The 19,625-nt window shown below is 35.9% G+C and overlaps 1 protein-coding gene across 8 annotated transcripts in view; it reads left to right on the forward strand.

Annotated features, from left to right (window-relative positions):
- Positions 1–19,625, forward strand: part of AKAP9 (A-kinase anchoring protein 9) — a 155,928-nt gene that overhangs the window by 30,827 nt on the left and 105,476 nt on the right. For all 8 annotated transcript variants that reach the window (XM_066354352.1, XM_066354361.1, XM_066354354.1 and 5 more), the window contains 3 exons: positions 3,165–5,549; positions 12,990–13,203; positions 15,024–15,103. In XM_066354352.1, the coding sequence (XP_066210449.1) occupies positions 3,165–5,549; positions 12,990–13,203; positions 15,024–15,103 (2,679 nt within the window). The remainder of the gene's footprint in view (positions 1–3,164; positions 5,550–12,989; positions 13,204–15,023; positions 15,104–19,625) is intronic.

Here is a 19,625-nt window from a genome sequence, read left to right on the forward strand (position 1 = left end):
TGAGGTAGGTCTCTAAGTTGGAACAATCTCTTTTTACTTGTATTCTGTTTCCTTGGCAGTTGGCCCAATGTCTGATACATAGCAGCTACTCAGTACTTACTTGGTAAATAAGTGAATAAATTATGGATCTGAACTGATAAAAGTGGGGAGGACATTTTAGACAAAGAGTGGAATGTGCATAAGGACCCAGACTAATACATGTTGAAAATGTATAGGAAGCAAAAAAATAGTTTATAAAACAATAGCCTTTGAAAGTGAGTCCTTCCAGGAAGAAAGGAGAAAGATATTCTAGGTTAGAAGAGCCTAGAAATTGGATTTTATTGTATTATATTATACTTATTTGGCAGAATAATTTAAGATTATTTAAAATTTAAATCACATATATAGAGGGAATAACTTTTGTTTATTTGAATGCTACAAAGAATACTTTTATTGTCAGTCTCTTTTTCTTCATATACATGTTTTAAATTCTCTCTTTGTTTCTTTGAATGAATCCTCCCCAGGAGTAGTTCCATCAGAGTAGCTGAGGGAACTAGAGCAGTAGGGTGATAGTTGAAACTGTGTTGGTTCCCTAGACCAGTGGTCGGCAAACTCATTAGTCAGCAGAGCCAAATATCAACAGTACAACCATTGAAATTTCTTTTGAGAGCCAGATTTCTTAAACTTAAACTATATAGGTAGGTACATTCCTTATCAAGGTAGTGCCTGCACATGGTATTTTGTGAAGAGCCACACTCAAGGGGCCAAAGAGCTACATGTGGCTCACGAGCCACAGTTTCCCGACCAGGGCCCTAGACAGTTGTATTGATAATTCTAGGCTTACTCACATCGTCTTAGTCCTCTGAACTTCCCACAGTGCAGTAGTCATAGGTAGGAAGTGTATATTATTCCCTACTCTCAGGTCTGTGTCCAGAAGTAGAGGGATTGTATCTTTAACCACAGGGCTTTTTAAATTTTTTTGCAACACAAAATAAGTGGTTTAAAACCATATATTTTGAAATAAAGAATACTAAGAATAATGAACCACAAATTTGTATCATTTAATAGTTGAGTGAAGAAGTAATGTTGTTTGTTTGCAATTATATCTGGTAATGGACAATTTTGTATTAAATGATACTGTTTTATGAGGGATTTTCTCCCACAGAATATCAGGAAATAATATTACAGATTTAAAACAATGTAGACATTTATTGTCTTATAGTTCCCAAATGCCTTATAGATTTTTATAGTATGTAAATATATTATATTTATATATAATAGCAAAATACATTATTTTAATATAGTTTCAAGCATATACTGTGAGACAGGAAATACTATCATTATTTTATAGAGATTTCAGAGATTAAACTGATTTAAATGTCATATGGTAGTGCAGAAATTAAAGTAAGAAGGCTTAGTCCTTGGTAATAACTTATGGTGACATTGGATGGAATATGTGATACCAGGACAAAAAGCTGATCGTATTTTGCTTGAGAGGCTGCCCAGGAGAGCATCCATTGCCTTGGTTAATTTATGTAATAAAGAATCTGGCCTTTTACTTGTAGGCTCAGAAATCTGATTTGGTGTTTTTGTTTTTTTTTATCAATTGAGACTTGGGCTATCTCAGAGGTGAACTCAGGTTTTCCAGTTCAAGAGACTGTTTATACCTTGCTTGTAGGATTATTAATTTGTAATGAGAAATAATTTTCCCAGAGACCTGTATACTTCAAGTTTATTGGATTTTTGGAAAATCCTATACATTTGAGAAGCCTATTAATAATCAGAGAAAGTTGTTTAGTGGGCATGAGATAAGGGATGTTAGAGAAATGAAACATTCAGGGCATTAGGCTGTGATAACCTGATGTATTCATCTCATAGTAGGAATATTGTGCCTCCGGACTGAAATTCTTAAATTCTGTTTGCTACAACCTCCTACTTTGTTTTCTACATTTGGAATGTTTTTCCCAGAGGGATCAAAATTCTTAGTGTCAGGGTGCCTTGGTCCTCTTCCCTGGACTGTGCATGAATGGGCTCTGCCAACATTTTCCTCCAAGGCTTTGCTTTTTCTGGGCTTTCACATTCTTTCATTATACATGTTAATATATTCATTCAAGGTGCCTTTAAGTCCACTTGGCCTTGGACTCTTCTTTCCTTTAGGTGATATAGCTTACCTATTTATATTCTGTCCCATTCTGTGGATTTCACTTTTTTCTTTGTTCTTGGAACCCTAACCCTTAACTACTCAGAGTAACAGAGGCAAAGCTTCACTTCATCTCCAGGGCTTCTGCTGGACTCTCTTTTGGTAGAAAACTCCTATGAATGAGTGTGATTATTATCATCATAGCTTGGACATGTGTGCTGGGTTTAGGCTTATCTATATACTTCCAAAATAGAATCCCAAACCAAGAAAAAGTATCAGTCCTGCTTTCAAATCTCTATTTAAACCAGAAGTGTAGGATCAAGTTAATATGCCATAAATTGTGTGGTTGTCTTAAATTTCTAATTCACTTAGCCCCAGAAATGAAGTTAAGGCAACTGCCCATCAAACGCCTTCAGGTTATTAGAATACATGAGAGGAACCTTGGTTTTTAATACTTTCTTCTATAAAGAGTGCATAATAAATAAATACTCTAGCTATAGAAAATACTGAATAGTTAGAATGTTGATCAGTTGGTAAGAAAGATGAAAAAATATATAATAGTTTAGACAAATTTTAAATTTACTCATTTTTTTAAAAGATTTTATTCATTTTGAGAGAGACAGGAGAGAGAGAGAAAGAAAGGGGGGAGGAGCAGGAAGCATCAACTCCCATATGTGCCTTGACCAGGCAAGCCCAGGTATTTGAACCGATGACCTCAGCATTCTAGGTTGATGCTTTATTCATTGCGCTACCACAGGCCAGGCTTAAATTTACTGACTTTTTATGTTAAAACTTTTCATTATTACAATATAAGAAAATTTCTTCTTCTCAAGAAAGCCATATTATTGTAATGTTTGCTCACAAGTAGTGCTGGGTAAATAAGTCCTTTGTCTCGTTGACTTAGGAAGAATTGAGGGACAGGCCCAACAATCACTTTTTATAGAATTATATAAAAATATTACTCTTTTGGTAATGGGATTAAATGACATTAGTAGCCAGGAACTAAAATGTCATTTTTATATTTTCATTTTTTTCTTTTTTTCAGGAACAAGATAAAAAGGTAGAAAGCTCAAATAAAGAAATAAAAGAAAAAGAGGCAATCATCAAAGAATTAAATGCAAAAATAATTGAGAAAGAAAAAACAACTCTTGAGCTAAAGGATAAAATTATAGCTGCTGACAAATTATTGGAAGAATTGCAAGAACAGGTTGTACAAAAGAACCAAGAGATAAAAAATATGAGTTTAGAGCTAACTAATTCCAAGCAAAAGGAAAGACAGTGTTCTGAGGAAATAAAACAATTAATGGGTATAGTTGAAGAACTTCAGAAGAAAAACCATAAAGATAGCCAATTTGAAACTGATATCCTACAAAGAATGGAACAGGAAAAAGAAAGACAGTTAGAACAGCTCCGGGCAGAGCTGGATGAGATGTATGGGCAGCAGATAGTGCAGATGAAGCAGGAGTTAATAAAACAGCACCTGGCACAGGTAGACGAACTGAAAACACAACATAAGGGAGAAATGGAAAATGCTTTAAGATCATATCCAAATATTACAGTTAATGAAGATGAAATAAAGTTAATGAATATGGCACTAAGTGAACTGAATATAAAATTAGAGGATACTAACTCTCAAAAGGAAAAACTCAAAAAAGAACTAGGAATACTTTCAGGAGAAAAGTCTGCTTTACAAAGACAGCTTGAAGACCTTTTTGAGGAATTGAGCTTTTTGAGGGACCAAATTCAGAGAGCTAGACAGACAATAGCTGACCAAGAAAGTAAACTCAATGAAGCACATAAGTCCCTTAGTACAGTGGAAGATTTGAAAGCTGAGATTGTAGCTGCATCGGAATCCAGGAAGGAACTTGAATTAAAACATGAAGCTGAAGTTACAAATTATAAGATAAAACTTGAAATGTTGGAGAAAGAAAAGGATGCTGTGTTAGACAGAATGGCTGAATCACAAGAAGCAGAATTAGAGAGACTAAGAACGCAGCTTCTGTTTAGTCATGAAGAGGAACTTTCCAAACTAAAGGAAGATTTAGAAATTGAACATCGAATAAATATTGAAAAACTGAAAGATAAATTAGTCAGTCACTATAAACAGCAAATAGATGGCTTACAGAATGAAATGAGTCAAAAGATAGAAACCATGCAGTTTGAAAAAGACAACTTGATAACTAATCAGAACCAATTAATTTTAGAAATTTCAAAGCTAAAAGATGTACAGCAGTCCCTTATGAATTCAAAGTCAGAAGAAATGACTCTTCAAATCAATGAACTTCAAAAAGAAATTGAAATACTCAGACGAGAAGAGAAGGAAAAGGGCACACTCGAACAAGAAGTTCAAGAGTTACAACTTAAAACTGAATTATTGGAGAAACAAATGAAGGAAAAAGAGGATAGCCTTCAAGAAAAATTTGTGCAACTTGAAGCAGAGAATAGCATTCTTAAAGATGAAAAAAAAGCCCTTGAAGACATGTTGAAAATCTGTACTCCTGTTAGCCAGGAGGAAAGATTAATTTTCATGGACTCCATTAAATCCAGGTTCAAAGATGGTAGCTGGCAAAAAGAAATAGAAAAACTGACGGAGGCAAATGAGGACCTCAAAAAACAATGTATTCAGCTAACTGAAGAGATTGAGAAGCAAAGGAACACTTTTTCATTTGCTGAAAAAAAAATTGAAGTTAACTATCAAGAGTTACAAGAGGATTATGCTTGCCTTCTCAAAGCAAAAAATGATTTAGAAGACACTAAAAATAAACAAGAGGTAGAGTATAAAAGTAAGCTTAAAGCACTTAGTGAAGAGCTTCATCATTTGCAAAGAATAAACCTAACTACAACAAAAATGAAAAGTTTAATCTTTGATGACAGCAAAAATTCTATAGCAGAACCACTGGAAATTGGTGAGGTTGTTGAGAAAGATACAACAGAACTTATGGAAAAACTTGAGGTAACTAAGCGAGAAAAATTAGAACTCTCAGAGAGACTGTCTGATCTTTCTGAACAATTAAAACAGAAACATGGTGAAATTCATTTTCTAAGTGAAGAAGTTAAATCTTTAAAGCAAGAGAAAGAGCAAGTTTTATTGAGGTGTAGAGAGCTAGAGATCATAATTAACCATAATAGGACAGAAAATGTAAGTGGATGTGATGTCCAGTTGAGCTCTTTAAAAGATGGAGTTGTGACTAGGATAAGCAGGGATTCTGGAGGATCAGTTTCTAAAGTAAATAACAGTTTTGGTGAATCAAAAATAATGGAGGATGAAAAAATACCTTTTGAAAATCTGACAAGTGGAAAAGAAAGCACGCACGAGCAGTTGTTTCTGGACCACTTGCCATCAGCGACAGATGACTTGTCACTTGGGATGACTGAGCCAAGGGAAAATGATAAACATCAGCAGGAACTTAGTGTACTTAAATCAGAGCAGGTATGTTTACTCATTTACTTACTAGCTAAATCACATTGCTAATGTACATTTCATACTAAAAAAAGCTTTTATCTTCCTGAAAGATAAATTAACCTCCTTACTAGAAAATGAAAGTGAACCCTATACTATAATTCTCATTTGAGTCTATCATTTATTATTTCTTTTATCTGTTTTTTTAAAAACACTGTTGGCTTGCTTTCAGTTCATTTATGTTGTACATTCTGTTCAATAAATAAAAAAAATAGTAATGGTTTTACATTTTCTTTGGAAAGGCAAGAGTTTAAATAACTTTGTTGAGAATGCTATAGAAAGGTTACTTTTTACTATTTTGTTACAATCTCAAAGATTGGTTTCAGACGTTTATTTCATACTGGTGTTTTTAAGGTTCCCAATGGAAAATTAACTCTTAAACTTTAAAGTATTCTATATAGTTGTTCAGTAGTTATGAAACTGTATTTCCCTGAAAAAAAAAAAATCTCAATTTAAGTCCTAGAATTTTCTTCGAGTATTGTTATATCTACAAGGGGAAAAAAGTATTAATTCTAGACTCAGGTAAAGAATGCATGTCATAATAATAGATCACTCCTAACAATTTATATTTGCTAGGGACTAATATTTGAAATAACAGGAAAGTTTTGCTGGGTATCTTGTAACATAAAGATGCTAAGTCAGGCTTTATGTGTTTCTTCATTACTTAACAAGTATTTCTTGAATCTCTTGCCAGGTATAGAAGTATAGTGGCAAACAAGAGAAAGAAGATTGCTGCTCTCAGCATATATTCTAGCGAGGAAGCAGGCAGTATATCAAGAAACAAGTAGAGTAGTTAGAAATAGTTATAAATCCTATCAAGAAAATAAAACATAATATGAGAGAGAATGATGAGTAGTGGTGGTGGCAGCATTACATAAGCTGGTCAGGAAAGGTCTTTTGGAGGAGTTGACACTTGAACTGAGATCTGAATGACAGGGAGGAGCATGCCACATGGGAGTGAGAGCTATTGTGAAGACATAGATGACTTTGAGTTACAGAATGAAGATGTGTTTAGTTGATTTTGAGAGGGAGAGTAGAGGAAGAGTTTGAAGAAAAAGCTAAGAGACCAGATCTTGGAAAGCCTTACAAACTTTGTAATATGTTGATATTTTACTCTGTATACAGTAGGAAGCCACTGGAAAGTTTTCTCTTTATTACTCTAATAATGTTCATATTTGTGATATAGCAAATGTGAAGGTGTTTATCACTTTAATAATTTAGAGTTAAGAAATTCAAATTGCATAACTATTAATGCTTTTTTAAATATCTGGAATTGTTTTCAAAACCATAAACTGGTTTTAATCTTATTATTCCTAAAAATACCAGAAGTCATTTAAATATTTTTTAAAAGCATTATTAGGAGAGGGCCTGAATTTGAAGAGGTTGAAATGGTCAAATTTTTTTCAATAAGAATTTTATTTCCCTACTAAAGACATTTTCAGTGATGTTCAATACCTTCTCCTTGACATAACAGGAAGTGAAGAGAGGCAAGGCCGTAAACTCTCCCTGCTTAATCATCGCTACCAAGACAAACCCCCTATTCATAGGGAGGAGAGTGAAGTATGTGTGTGTGAAGGAGCTCACAGAAGAAATTGAACAATATTTTATACAACAGTGACACGAGCAATCTAAATATGCTTAGAAATGATGCTAAGGCCACAGAAAAATAATGCCACTGCAGGAATAATAAATAGAATATATTTATTTCTGCTTAATAAATAGAATATATATCTTTCACAGAAACTAAAATAAATGCAGGTGTTGAGTTTTTTATTTAATAATTAAAGGTAACAAACAATTTTGAAGTATTTTTCCTTACTATTTTAATATAATTAGGAATTTTGACCAGGAGAAAAATAAAGACCTCAAAGAAATCTTGTCACTGCTGAAGTGCAAGGAAATGGGAGAGTGGCAGGAATGTTACTGATAAGATTGATTATTGATGCTTGGGGACAACATGGATTAAAGTGTGTTTGTGTAAAATTGAAGGTAGTAATGAGAATTGAAAAAGGTATTGGGAGGCCTGGCCGGTTAGCGCAGTCAGGTAAGAGCGTCATCGTGAAATGACAAGGTAGCAGGTTAGGTCCCTGGTCAGGCACCCATGGGAAGCAACCAGTGAATGAATGCATGACTGACTGGAACAACAAATGAATGCTTCCCTTCCTCCACCCCTCTCTCTCACCTTCTATCTCTTAAAAAACTAACAAACAAAATAAACAGAAACAAAGCTCTGGTGAGATACCATGGTTAGTTGAAACATCGCCCCGGGAGCGCAAAGGTTGCCAGTTTGATTACCTGATCAGGGCACATACAGGAGCAGCTCGATGTTCCTGTCTCCCTGCCTCTCTCGGAAAAAAAAAGAAAAGAAAAGAAAAGAAAAGAAAAAAGAGTCTTGGAGCTTAAAAACTACAAGAAGAACCACTAGAATATCAGCTTCTTGAAATCAAGGACCCTGTCTGCTGTATCCTTAGGGACTAGAACAATGACACATGATAGGCAGTTAGTAAAAATTTTAAAATGAGTGAATAAAAGGAAAAGTAAACAAAACAAAGCCAGTTTATTAAAAACCAACAGTGAAGCAGCGTAGGCCTTCATGTTGGAGTCTGGAACAAGATCAGGACAGCTTTTGTCACTGGCTGTTCATCATTGTTCCATAGGTCCTAACCAATGCAGAGACAAAAAGGTTTGTGGTATAATTGGAGAAACACATAGTTGTAATAATTAACAGATGTAATAATGACATACCTAGAAAATTTAAGCAAATGAACTGAAAAGCTTTAATGTATGATAAATATGAAAAAATCAGGAAAGTGTAAGAACAATATAAACAAGTGTCCTTAACGAAGAACATGAGACATAAATGAGAAGACTATTTTCTCAATGGGAGATATTTAATATTTTAAAATGTCAGCTCTATAAAAATCCATAAGACATATAATTCTAATCAAAATTATAATGAAAAGTTTTTGAAATTTGATTTATTTGGTTTACAGTTCATCTAGAGGAATAAATGCATGAGAAGAGCCAAGAATATATTTGAAAAAGTAATCCAGAATGCATGGAACATGCCGTGCAGAGGACAGTTTTAGCTTTATAGCAATTTTACAAACAAATATTAAAAATTATTAGGCTATTTAATAGAATAACAAAGTATACACACTCAAAGAAAGTAGAAGGAAGGAAATAAAATTAGGAACAAAAATAAGCAAAGTTGGAATAACCAAAAGGGGAAGAGAGTTTTTAATAATATTGAAAGCTTATTCTTTGAAAAGATTAGCAAGGTGAAGGTATTTGACAAACCTCTGAGAGAATGATCAATGAAGAATGGAAGTGACTTAAGTACAGGTATCGTGGAGTTTTTAAGAATCATAAAAGAATACTATTCAATAGCCTATGTCAGTAATTTGAAAATATAAACTAGATGGTTTTCTGGGAAAATACAAATTGTCACTAACTCAAATAGAAATGCAAAAATCTGGGGAAAAAACTATCCATTTAAGCATTTGAAATAGTCAAATTTACACTCTTTCCCAACCAAAAATATTCACTGAGACCGTTTTATAAGTGGGTGTATCAGCTCTTCAAAGAACAAATTACTAAAATACTACAAAAGAGGAAGGGAGGGAGGAAGAATCAGTACCCAGTATATTTTAGGAGGCTGACAAGAATGGTATAAGAAAATAAAATTACAGACTAATAATCTCAATTATGAGTATAGTTGCAAAAATCCTAGATAAAATATTAGCCGATTATTCCAAGGAATGGAAACACAGTTCAACATGTGAAAAAAATCTATTAATATAACCTCTACATTCATACAGTCATACTAAGAGGAAACCATTATCATTTTAATAGATGCTGGGAAAGAATCCATAATTATAAAAATTCATTTATAAATTAAAAAACTAAGAAATCATGCCTGACTGGTGGTGGCACAGTGGCTAGAGTATCAATCTGGGACGCTGAGGTTCCAGGTTCAAAAACCTAAAGTCGCCGGCTTGAGTGTAGGCTGGCCAGCTTGAGCACAGGGTTGCTGGCTTTAGCGTGAAATCAACAGTATCCCACGGTTGTTGGCTTGAACAAAGGGTCACTGGTTCTGCTGGAGCCCCCTGGTCACGGTACATATGAGAAGTAATCAGTGAACTACTCAAGTGCAGCAACTACGAGTTGATGCTTCTCGTCTCCCTGTCTCTTTCTCTCCCCCCCTTTGTGAAATTTAGAAGCATTTCTATTAAAATCAGGTGTAGGACTAGGATGCCCACTATGAACTTGACTGTTTTAACATTGTCTTGTAGCTACTGTCCCATGCAGTATGACAAAATATAAGAGAGGATTTGAACAGAAGAGACAAGTTTTAAACCCTACATAAGATGTTTTGAGCTTAAGAAAATTATGAAACATCGACGTATCTAAAGACCTGCCTGTATGCCAATACATACTGTGTTGATAGTGATATAACACAGAAATGTAATTTCACTCAAATTAATCTTTATATTCACTGTAGTTCCAATGAAAATTCCAATGAGGTTTTTCATGGAGCTTGAAAAATTGATTCTAAAATTATGTAGAAGAGTAAATATTCAAGAACAGCTAAAACAGTCCTGGAAAATTAATTTTATCTGATAGGAAGACATTAAAAAATCATAATAATAGTGTGGTTTTGATGCTGGGATGGAGTAGTAGATGAGTGGAGTTTAGTGGAAAACCCAGAAACATAACCAGATGTTTGTGAAATTTTAATACGTGAAAGAAGAGGCCCTGCAAATGAACATTTATTTAATATAATTTAATGAGCCTCTAGTATTCTAGATATTGAGGATATAATAGTGAATAAAATAGGCAATAAAGAAGAAAGCTTATATATCAGAGGAGCTAGACATGAAATAAAACTGACAAATGCATAACGTCAAATGGTAAGAAATGCAACGAAGAAACTAACAATTATAGTATGAGGAAACACATCTACAGAAGTGGGTTGGTGCATGCTTTTCTTATGGAGGGCAGGTCAGGGGAGACCTCAGGTGGTACTCACTCAGACTTGAGTGAGGTGAGAGAAGCCAAATCAGCAGGTCAAGTCTTTGGTGTTTAATGAGTGCTTCTTTGGAAAATATCATTTTGATGTTTGGGGAGTTAGAGAATTAGATCCTAACCCTGTAGAATAAAATAACTCCAGGTTAGTCAAAGACGTTAACATAAAATCAAATTAGGATCTTGATAAGGAAGGACTTTTAATGACAAAAATACACGGGTAAAGATTTAAAAATGTTATGTCTGTTTTACAAATACCACAAAACAAGTTAAAGTATTGGGATTAGATGTTTTCAACATAGAGTAAAAACAGGATTCATATCAAGAAGGTGTGAAGAATATGTAATATACAAAGAGGGTCAAAATTATACAAATTAAGGATATGTATAGACATTTGTTTCAGAATAGGAAACCAAAATGGCTAATAAACATGAAAAGATACTTTTAACCTTATATAACAATAAAACAATTTTCTTCCTATTAGATTGCAAAATAAGTCTCATTATAAAGTGTGGTGGGGCTAGGGAGGCGATGAGTACTCACACTGCTAATGTCAATGTAAATTGGTACAGTTAAATAAAAAATAATTTGGTAAAATCTAATATAGTTAATGTGCATTAGCTACTATCCAGAAATTACATTTCTTGCTGGTTCTCAGCGTGGTCCCTGACCAGCAACATCAGTATCACTTGGAAACTGGTTAAAATTCAAATTCTCAGACCCAGAACTAGAAATTCTGGGGGAAGGGCCCAGCAATATATTCTAATAAGCACTCCAGATCTGATGTATGTGCTAAAGTTTGAGAACCACTCCATTAGTGCCTGACCAGGCAGTGGCACAGTGGATAGAGTGTCGGCTTGGACACAGGATCCAGGTTCGAAACCCCAAGGTCACTAGCTTGAGCGTGGCCTCATCCTGCTTGTTTGCGATCTCACCAGCTTGAGGGTAGTGTTGCTGGCTTGAGCATGGGATCATAGACATGACGCCATGGTCACTGGCATGAAGCCCGAGGTCGCTGGCTAGAGCAAGGGCCACTTGCTCTGCTGTGTCCCCCTCTGGTCAAGGCACATATGAGAAAGCAATCAATGAACAACTAAGGTGCTGCAACTATGAGTTGATGCTTCATATCTCTCTCCCTTCCTGTCTGTCTGTCTCTCTGTCTCTCTGCTCTCGCTAAAAAAAAAAAAGAAAAATATTTATATATGGCAGTGGTAGTCAACCTGATCCCTACCGCCCACTAGTGGGCGTTTCAGCTTTCATGGTGGGCGGTAGTGGAGCAACCAAAGTACAAATAAAAAGATAGTTTTGACTATAGTAAGTTGTTTTATAAAGATTTATTCTGCCAAACTTAGTGAAAATCCAACATAAAATACTTGGTAAGTAATTACCATTATATACTTTAACTTGCTGTAACTCTGCTTTATAAATTTTATAAAGGAAAGTTATTTCCCTACTTTATAAATCACCATTACTGTGGAACCGGTGGGCAGTTAGAAAATTTTACTACTAAAAGAGATACGAAAGTGGGCGGTAGGTATGAAAAGGTTGCCTACCCCTGGTATAAGGGTATGTGTATAAGAGTTATTGCTGTTTTGAAGCATAAAAAAATTTGAAATAATCCAGTTGATCTCCAGAAAGGAAATGAGCAAATTGTGGTATATTCATATATACTATACTACAGTTCAAGTAACAACCTGTACCTAATGGATAACTCTCAGAAGCATATTGAATGCGAAAAGTAGTTCGTAAATTAAATGCCATTATGCACCATTTATGTAGATAGTTTATTTTTAAAATTGAATTTTTTGGAAGTGGAATGTAAATTATTAGAACATCAAATATAGTACATTGTTTACAGATGTATTGAGAAGTGATAGTATAAGGAATGGAGGGAGTGGACTTGCAACTAATTTGTGATAATGATTGTTTTAGGGGAAGTAGGAATGAGAATACAGTGGATTAAATTTTATATTTCATTCTAAACCAAAAAACAAGCATGTAGGGAGCAGAGAAATGGAAAAAAAGATAAAATGTTAGTATTTCTTAATTTGGGGTGTGAATACATAATTGTTTATTACATTATTCTTTGTATTTATTATATTCAGTGTACTATTTTTAAGGAGAAATCAAAGATAAAGTCATACAAAATATCAAAAATTTACCGTAAAGTTGATCTAATGAGAGCATTGTGCTACTTTCCTTGAAAGATGTGGCTCAATGCATCAGAATAAAAAATGAAAAATTAAATTAGACTTCACTTATATGACATTTTAAACTATAATTTTATATATTTTCCCCATTGTTCAGTATATGTAAGAAAATAGAAGTTAAATGATTTGTCATTTAAAAAAAATGTAATGTGTATATGCATTCACTTTTAAGAATGATTTAAAGCTCCAGATGGAAGCTCAGCGCATATGCCTCTCTCTGGTTTATTCAACTCATGTGGATCAGGTTCGTGAATATATGGAAAATGAAAAAGATAAAGCTCTTTGTAGTCTTAAAGAGGAACTTATTTCTGCTCAAGAGGAAAAGATCAAGGAACTTCAGAAAGTACACCAGTTAGAGCTACAGAATATAAAAACACAAGAAACAGGTAAATGTTTTTGACAAAATTATAAGTACTATGAAGCCAATAAGTATCACTTAGAGGCCACCATCCTGTGATTCTGTCCTTATCTTAGAATCTACAGAGGAAGGTAACTGTATATACCAGTCGTGGATTCATTTGTTCTTATAATCATTGAACATTCATTAAGTGCTTAGGAAATCTACAATCACTGAAATATTTTCCCACAGGAAGTCACAATCCAGGGAGAAAGTAATATAAAATAAACTGTTACAAAATGGTAGGACAATTTCTATAATAGAAGAGTGAATAAAAAGACTGGTAGGAGGAGGAGAAAAGTCCAAAATTCCTAGGAGGATGAGTAGAGTAAGGAAGTGGGCAGGAGTAGGGAGGTTGGAATTTTAGGGCAGCCTTGTGAGTTTTAAACAGATGTGAGAGACTGCATCCATCTGAAGTATTGAAGCTCAAGGCATGTGAAAAATTAGTGAGAGATAAAGCCCAAATTATTGGCAGGAGCTTGATCAGAAATAGCTTTATGTACCCCAACTGAACCATGTTTAAGTTTTGAGCTGTAGTGGGGGTTAACATAGTAAGAATTTTTAGATGACACCGTTGAAACAAATTAGGGAAGATGAGATTAATGGTGAGAACAGAAGCAACTTTGGCAGTAATTTCAATAAATAATAAGATGTTGAACCACGTATCATTGAGGATGTTAAAGTTCAAGAGTTAAGAAGTAGGCTGTTGTCTATAATTAATATTAGCTGTAAAAGGGGGAGAAATTGAGAATGATCCCTAAATTTCTAGCTTGGGTAACTGGATCCATGATGACTCCAGTTATGAAGATGATAAAGAGCAGACTTCTGGGGAAAATACAGTAATAAATTCAGTTTGGAAGGTATTGAGTTAAAAATAGTTATTGACTTTGAAAAAAAGATATGTCCAGTAGGCAGTTAAAAATAGAAGTCTGAAATTCAAAAGAGAGGGTTAGGCTCAAGACAAAAATTTGGAAATCACCAAGTGATCTGTGGTCAAAGACAGGAATAAGATGGCCTGGGGGACTACTGAGTGAGCCAGAAGACTAAGATGGTACTATGGGAAGCAACATTTAAGGAACCTTAAATGGATTTAAGTCAACATTCTCCATTCCAGGTATCCCTAGGTCTCCACTCTTGACATTTTCCTGTGGGAATTTGAGATGGTTCATAAGTTTGTCCCATGGGATTGGTCTGTTGAACAGAATAGAATTTAAAAAGTGGCTTAAATAAGAATACTATTCTTTTTCACTTTGAAAGGTCTTGGGTTTGAATTTAATAAGAGTTTAAGTGTGTGTTTTTATTGATATCCTCTTCAGATAGAATCTGTCCATTGTTTTTCAAGCTGCAATTTAATGCGTGATGAGTCGGTTTAGTGAGTGATGACCAGTTTTGTCTTTTAATAAATAAAAGAGTGGGGTAGAACAGAAAACACTGGATTGCATGGTATGTAGAAAGTAAATATTGATTTGTGAAATTTTTGTTTCAGTTTTACATGGATGTATATAATGGATTATGATGTATGATTTCTTATATTGGGTTGCAGTAAAAAATTTGTCTTGGCTTAATATTTTGTAGATAGAAATTGAAAATCCTACATATTATCTGAACCAGTTAACATTGAGCAACAGAACATAACTCTGAAAGAAATAAAGAATTTAAAACTAACCTTGAAGTTGCCCTCTTAGTGCATCAGGCAGCACTCATAAAACTAATCTTATTGCAGAGAAGCTTTCCAGGTCACACAGGTTTACTCTGATAATAGTACTTAAGTCTGTAAAGTGAATGTCTTTCTGTATTATCTTCAATTAGGTGATGAAGTGAAGCCTTTACAAATGCTCATTGGAAAACTTCGCAAGGCAGTCTCTGAAGAATGTGCTTATTTTACACAGGTAAGATATAAAACAAGTACTTTTAGACAAGAAATGCTAACTTTTTTGTGGGGAGGCATGAGAGGAGGGGAGATAGTGAGGCAGACTCCCTATGTGCCCCACCAGGATCCACCTGGCAACCTCATCTGGGGCTAATGCTTGAGTACCAAGATATTTTTAGTGCCTGAGGCCACTGCACTCCAACAGAGCTATCCGCAGCACCCAGGGCCATGCTTGAAGCAATTGAGCCACTGGCTGCAGGAGGGGAAAAGCAAGAGAAGGGGGAGAAGAACTGGGAGAGTAGCAGATGGTTGCTTCTCCTGTGTGCCCTGACCAGGAATTGAACCCAAGATGTCCACACACCAGGGCCAGAAATACTAAATTTGAAGTTACTACTAATTTGATAAGCAAAATCATCTAACTTAGTTTTCCTTTCTATCTTACTTCACTAAACAGAAAATACTCTGGAGTTTTTAAATTTAAAATGAGCAGTTTAAGATTTTTTCCTGATAATAAGTTTGAAACAAAGGAAATTCAGGTAAATTATCGCAGTGGTAGAACAGACAACAGGTATAGCTAATAAGAAAACAATGAACCAATAGAGCCTCAGGCAGGTCTGTTTCCTGCCCCACTTTGGTGGTTGTGTGAAAAACTATAAACTAGCTGCCAATTATAATTATATTTGTGAAGATGGGGTGAAATGGGAGGTCTTATACACTGCTGGTGGGAGAGCACTATCTTGAGAAGCAGCTAGGCAGGGTTGAAGACCTCATGTGAATCCCACAACCCCTCCTCCACTTCTAGATTGGCTCACATGTGCACAACTAGGTATGTTCATTGCAAAAGTGTTTCTATTAAGTTGAAAATTGGTAACAACTCATCTTTCCATCTGCAGCAAATGTGATATATCTGTTTGAACACCACTTAGCAGTGTTTTATGCGTGTGCTCATGTCAGTAAGTCTGAAAATTAAAAAATAAAACACATGCGTCCTAGAGTAATCACCTCTGGGCAGAGAGAGAAATGAATTGAAATGAGGCACAGAGCTTCAAATCTGTATGTAATTCTCAATTTCATTTAAAAACTGGACATAATATGACAGAATATTAGTATTGATTAAAGCTAGGTAGTAAACTTATTTCTGCATATTTGAAATAGTTCAAATTTTAAAATATCTATTTCAGCTTGTCCCTGATCTCTGTCCCTGCCTGTTCTGTTTCTAAAGTGAAGAGAGGGTAGTTCAGTTGGGATAGGTAAAGGTGCATTACTGATTCTGATGACCTATAAAATAGTTCCGAGCACCGACTACATTGCACACGTGCGTGCACGTGCACACACACGCGGCAGAAGTAACCACGCCCAAGGCCTTGATTCGTTCAGCTACTCTTCCGCCTCCCCCTCCATCTCCCTTGAGGGTTCAGGCATTGTCCTTTCCTGTCCACTGTTGATAGTAAATATGGAAAGAGGGTCCACATCACAAGAGTTCATCTGAAAGCTGAGTTCTTTATGTTTTCTCTCATTAAGGTCTTTACCTGACCCTTCATCTCAAGTTGATATATAAATCAGCTTTTTGTAATGGGGCAGCCCTCTGAGGTTGTCACGAACCCTAGTTTTGTCATTTATCATTGTTGCGGTGGACTGATTATTATATCTCTGAATCTTCTTCATCTGTAAATTGGATGATTATTCAGGTTTCTATCAACTCTGATGAAAATTCCAACTTAGGAACTGTGCTGAAAATGTAATCAACTCAGTTATTGACAATAATAGTTAAAGCAGATTTCAAGAAATAGCAGTAGTAAACAATTGGGCTTTTAGGTATAGAAGTTCATTGTTATTTTCAGTTGTGTGAGGGGCTTATGTTAGAGAGGTTATCAAATGATTATGGGGGCCCTGGCCGGTTGGCTCAGTGGTAGAGCGTCGGCCTGGTGTGCAAGGGGTCCCGGGTTCGATTCCCAGCCAGGGCACACAGGAGAAGCGCCCATCTGCTTCTCCACCCCTCCACCCCTCCTTCCTCTCTGTCTCTCTCTTCCCCTCCCGCAGCGAGGCTCCATTGCAGCAAAGATGGCCTGGGCGCCGGGAATGGCTCCTTGGCCTCTGGCCCAGGCGCTAGAGTGGCTCTGGTCGCAGCAGAGCGACGCCCCTGGTGGGCGTGCCGGGTGGATCCGGTCGGGCGCATGCGGGAGTCTGTCTGTCTGACTGTCTCTCCCTGTTTCTAGCTTCAGAAAAATACAAAAAAGAAAAAAATGATTATGGGGCATGTGTTTTATTGTTTTTATTTTTATTTTTTTATTTTTATTTTTCCGAAACTGGAAACGGGGAGACAGTCAGACAGACTCCCGGCACGCCCACCAGGGGGCATTGCTCTGCTGCGACCAGAGTCACTCTAGCGCCTGGGCCAGAGGCCAAGGAGCCATCCCCAGTGCCCCGGCCATCTTTGCTCCAATGGAGCCTCGCTGCGGGAGGGGAAGAGAGAGACAGAGAGGGGGAGGGGTGGAGAAGCAAATGGGCGCTTCTCCTGTGTGCCCTGGCCGGGAATCGAACCCGGGACCCCTTGCACGCCAGGCCGACGCTCTACCACTGAGCCAACCGGCCAGGGCCGGGGCATGTGTTTTAAATGATGATAGAGTTGTCTGTTGCTCAGGAGAAAGAACCAGAATAATGTGTCAAATATTTTTTAATTTTTGTATATGAACCACAGAAAACTCTCCTTTGTTACTGAAAAGTGTATGAATATGATCTACTTAATGTTATAATTTCTATAAAATTTATAGACTTCTTTCTAGTCATTTTTAAACTTTTTTAAAAATTGATTTTAATTTATATGTTTACATAGATTCAAGTGTCCCACTGAATACATCCCCCCATCCCCGTGTTCCCCTGAACATCGCCCTTGCCCACCTGCCCACAACACCCTCCCTTCTTCTCTCCAGGATTTGCTTTCCTGTTCTCTATAATGCTGTGTTATGTATATATAATTTCACCAATCTTTTTTCCTTCTCTGATCCCATTCTCTCATACCCTTTCCATCTGTCCGCTTTCCCTCTGGTCCCTTTGATCCCGCCTCTGTCTCTATTCCGTTCCTCAGTTCACATTGTTCATTGGATTCCTCAAATGAGTGAGGTCATATGATATTTTTCTTTCTCTTCCTGGCTTATTTCATGTAGCATAATAGTTTCCAGGTCCATCCATGTTGTAGCAAAAGGTAAGATTTCCTTCTTTTCACAACCACATAGTATTCCATTGTGTATATGTACCACTGCTTTTTAATACACTCGTCCACTGACACACTTGGACTGTTTCCAGATAGATCTTGGCTATTGGAAACAGTGATGCAATAAACATGGGCGTGAATTTCTTCTTTTGAATCAGTGATTTGGTATTCATAGGATATATTCCTAAAAGTGGGATGGTTGAGTCAAAAGGCAGTTCAATTTTTAATATTTTGAGGAGTCTCCATACTGTTTTCCACAGTGGCTGCACCAGTCTGCATTCCCACCAGCAGTGCAGGAGGGTTCCCTTTTCTCCACATCCTCGCCAGCACTTATTCTGTGTTGTTTTGTTGATGAGCGCCATTCTGAAAAGTGTGAGGTGGTATCTCATTGTGGTTTTAATTTGCATTTCTCTATTGATTAGTGATGTTGCACATTTTTTTCATATGCCTATTGGCCATCTGTATATGTCCTCTTTGGAGAAGTGTCTATTCATTTCTTGTGCCCATTATTTGATTGTATTATCGTCCTGATGTTGAGTTTCATAAGTTTTTTATAAATTTTGGTTATTAACCCCTTATCAGATGTATTGTCGAATATGTTCTCCCATTGTGTGATTTGTCTTTTTATTCTGTTCATATTGTCTTTAGCTGTGCAAAAGCCTTTTAGTTTGGCATAGTCCCATTTGTTTATCCTCTTCTATATTTCACTTGCCTGTGGGAGATAAATCAGCAAATATATTGCTGCGAGAGATGTCGGAGAGCTTACTGCCTATGTTTTCTTCTAGGATACTTATAATTTCACAACTTACATTTAAGTTTTTTATCCATTTTGAGTTTATTTTTGTGAATGGTGTAAGTTGGTGGTCTAGTTTCATTTTTTTGCAGGTAAGCTGTCCAATTTTCCCAACACCATTCGTTAAAGAGACAGTCTTGACTCCATTCTGTGTTCTTACCTCATTTGTCAAATATCAATTGTCCATAAAGGTGTGGGTTTATTTCTGGGTTCTCTGTTCTGTTCCATTGATCTATATGCCTGTTCTTAAGCCAGTACCAAGCTAATTTGAGTACGATGGCCTGATATCAAGGAAGTATGATACCACCCACTGTATTCTTCTTTTTCAAGATTGCTGAGGCTATGTTCTCTTTAAGTTCCATATAAATTTTTGGAATATTTGTTCTATATCTATGAAATATGTCATTGGTATTGTAATAGAAATTACATTGAATTTATAAACTGCTTTGGGAAATATAGACATTTTAATGATGTTTATTCTTCCTATCCATGAACACGAAATATGCTTCCACTTGTTTGTATCTTCCTTGATTTCTT

Source organism: Saccopteryx leptura, chromosome 12 (assembly GCF_036850995.1).
Source record: "Saccopteryx leptura isolate mSacLep1 chromosome 12, mSacLep1_pri_phased_curated, whole genome shotgun sequence".
Classification (NCBI taxonomy): domain Eukaryota; kingdom Metazoa; phylum Chordata; class Mammalia; order Chiroptera; family Emballonuridae; genus Saccopteryx; species Saccopteryx leptura.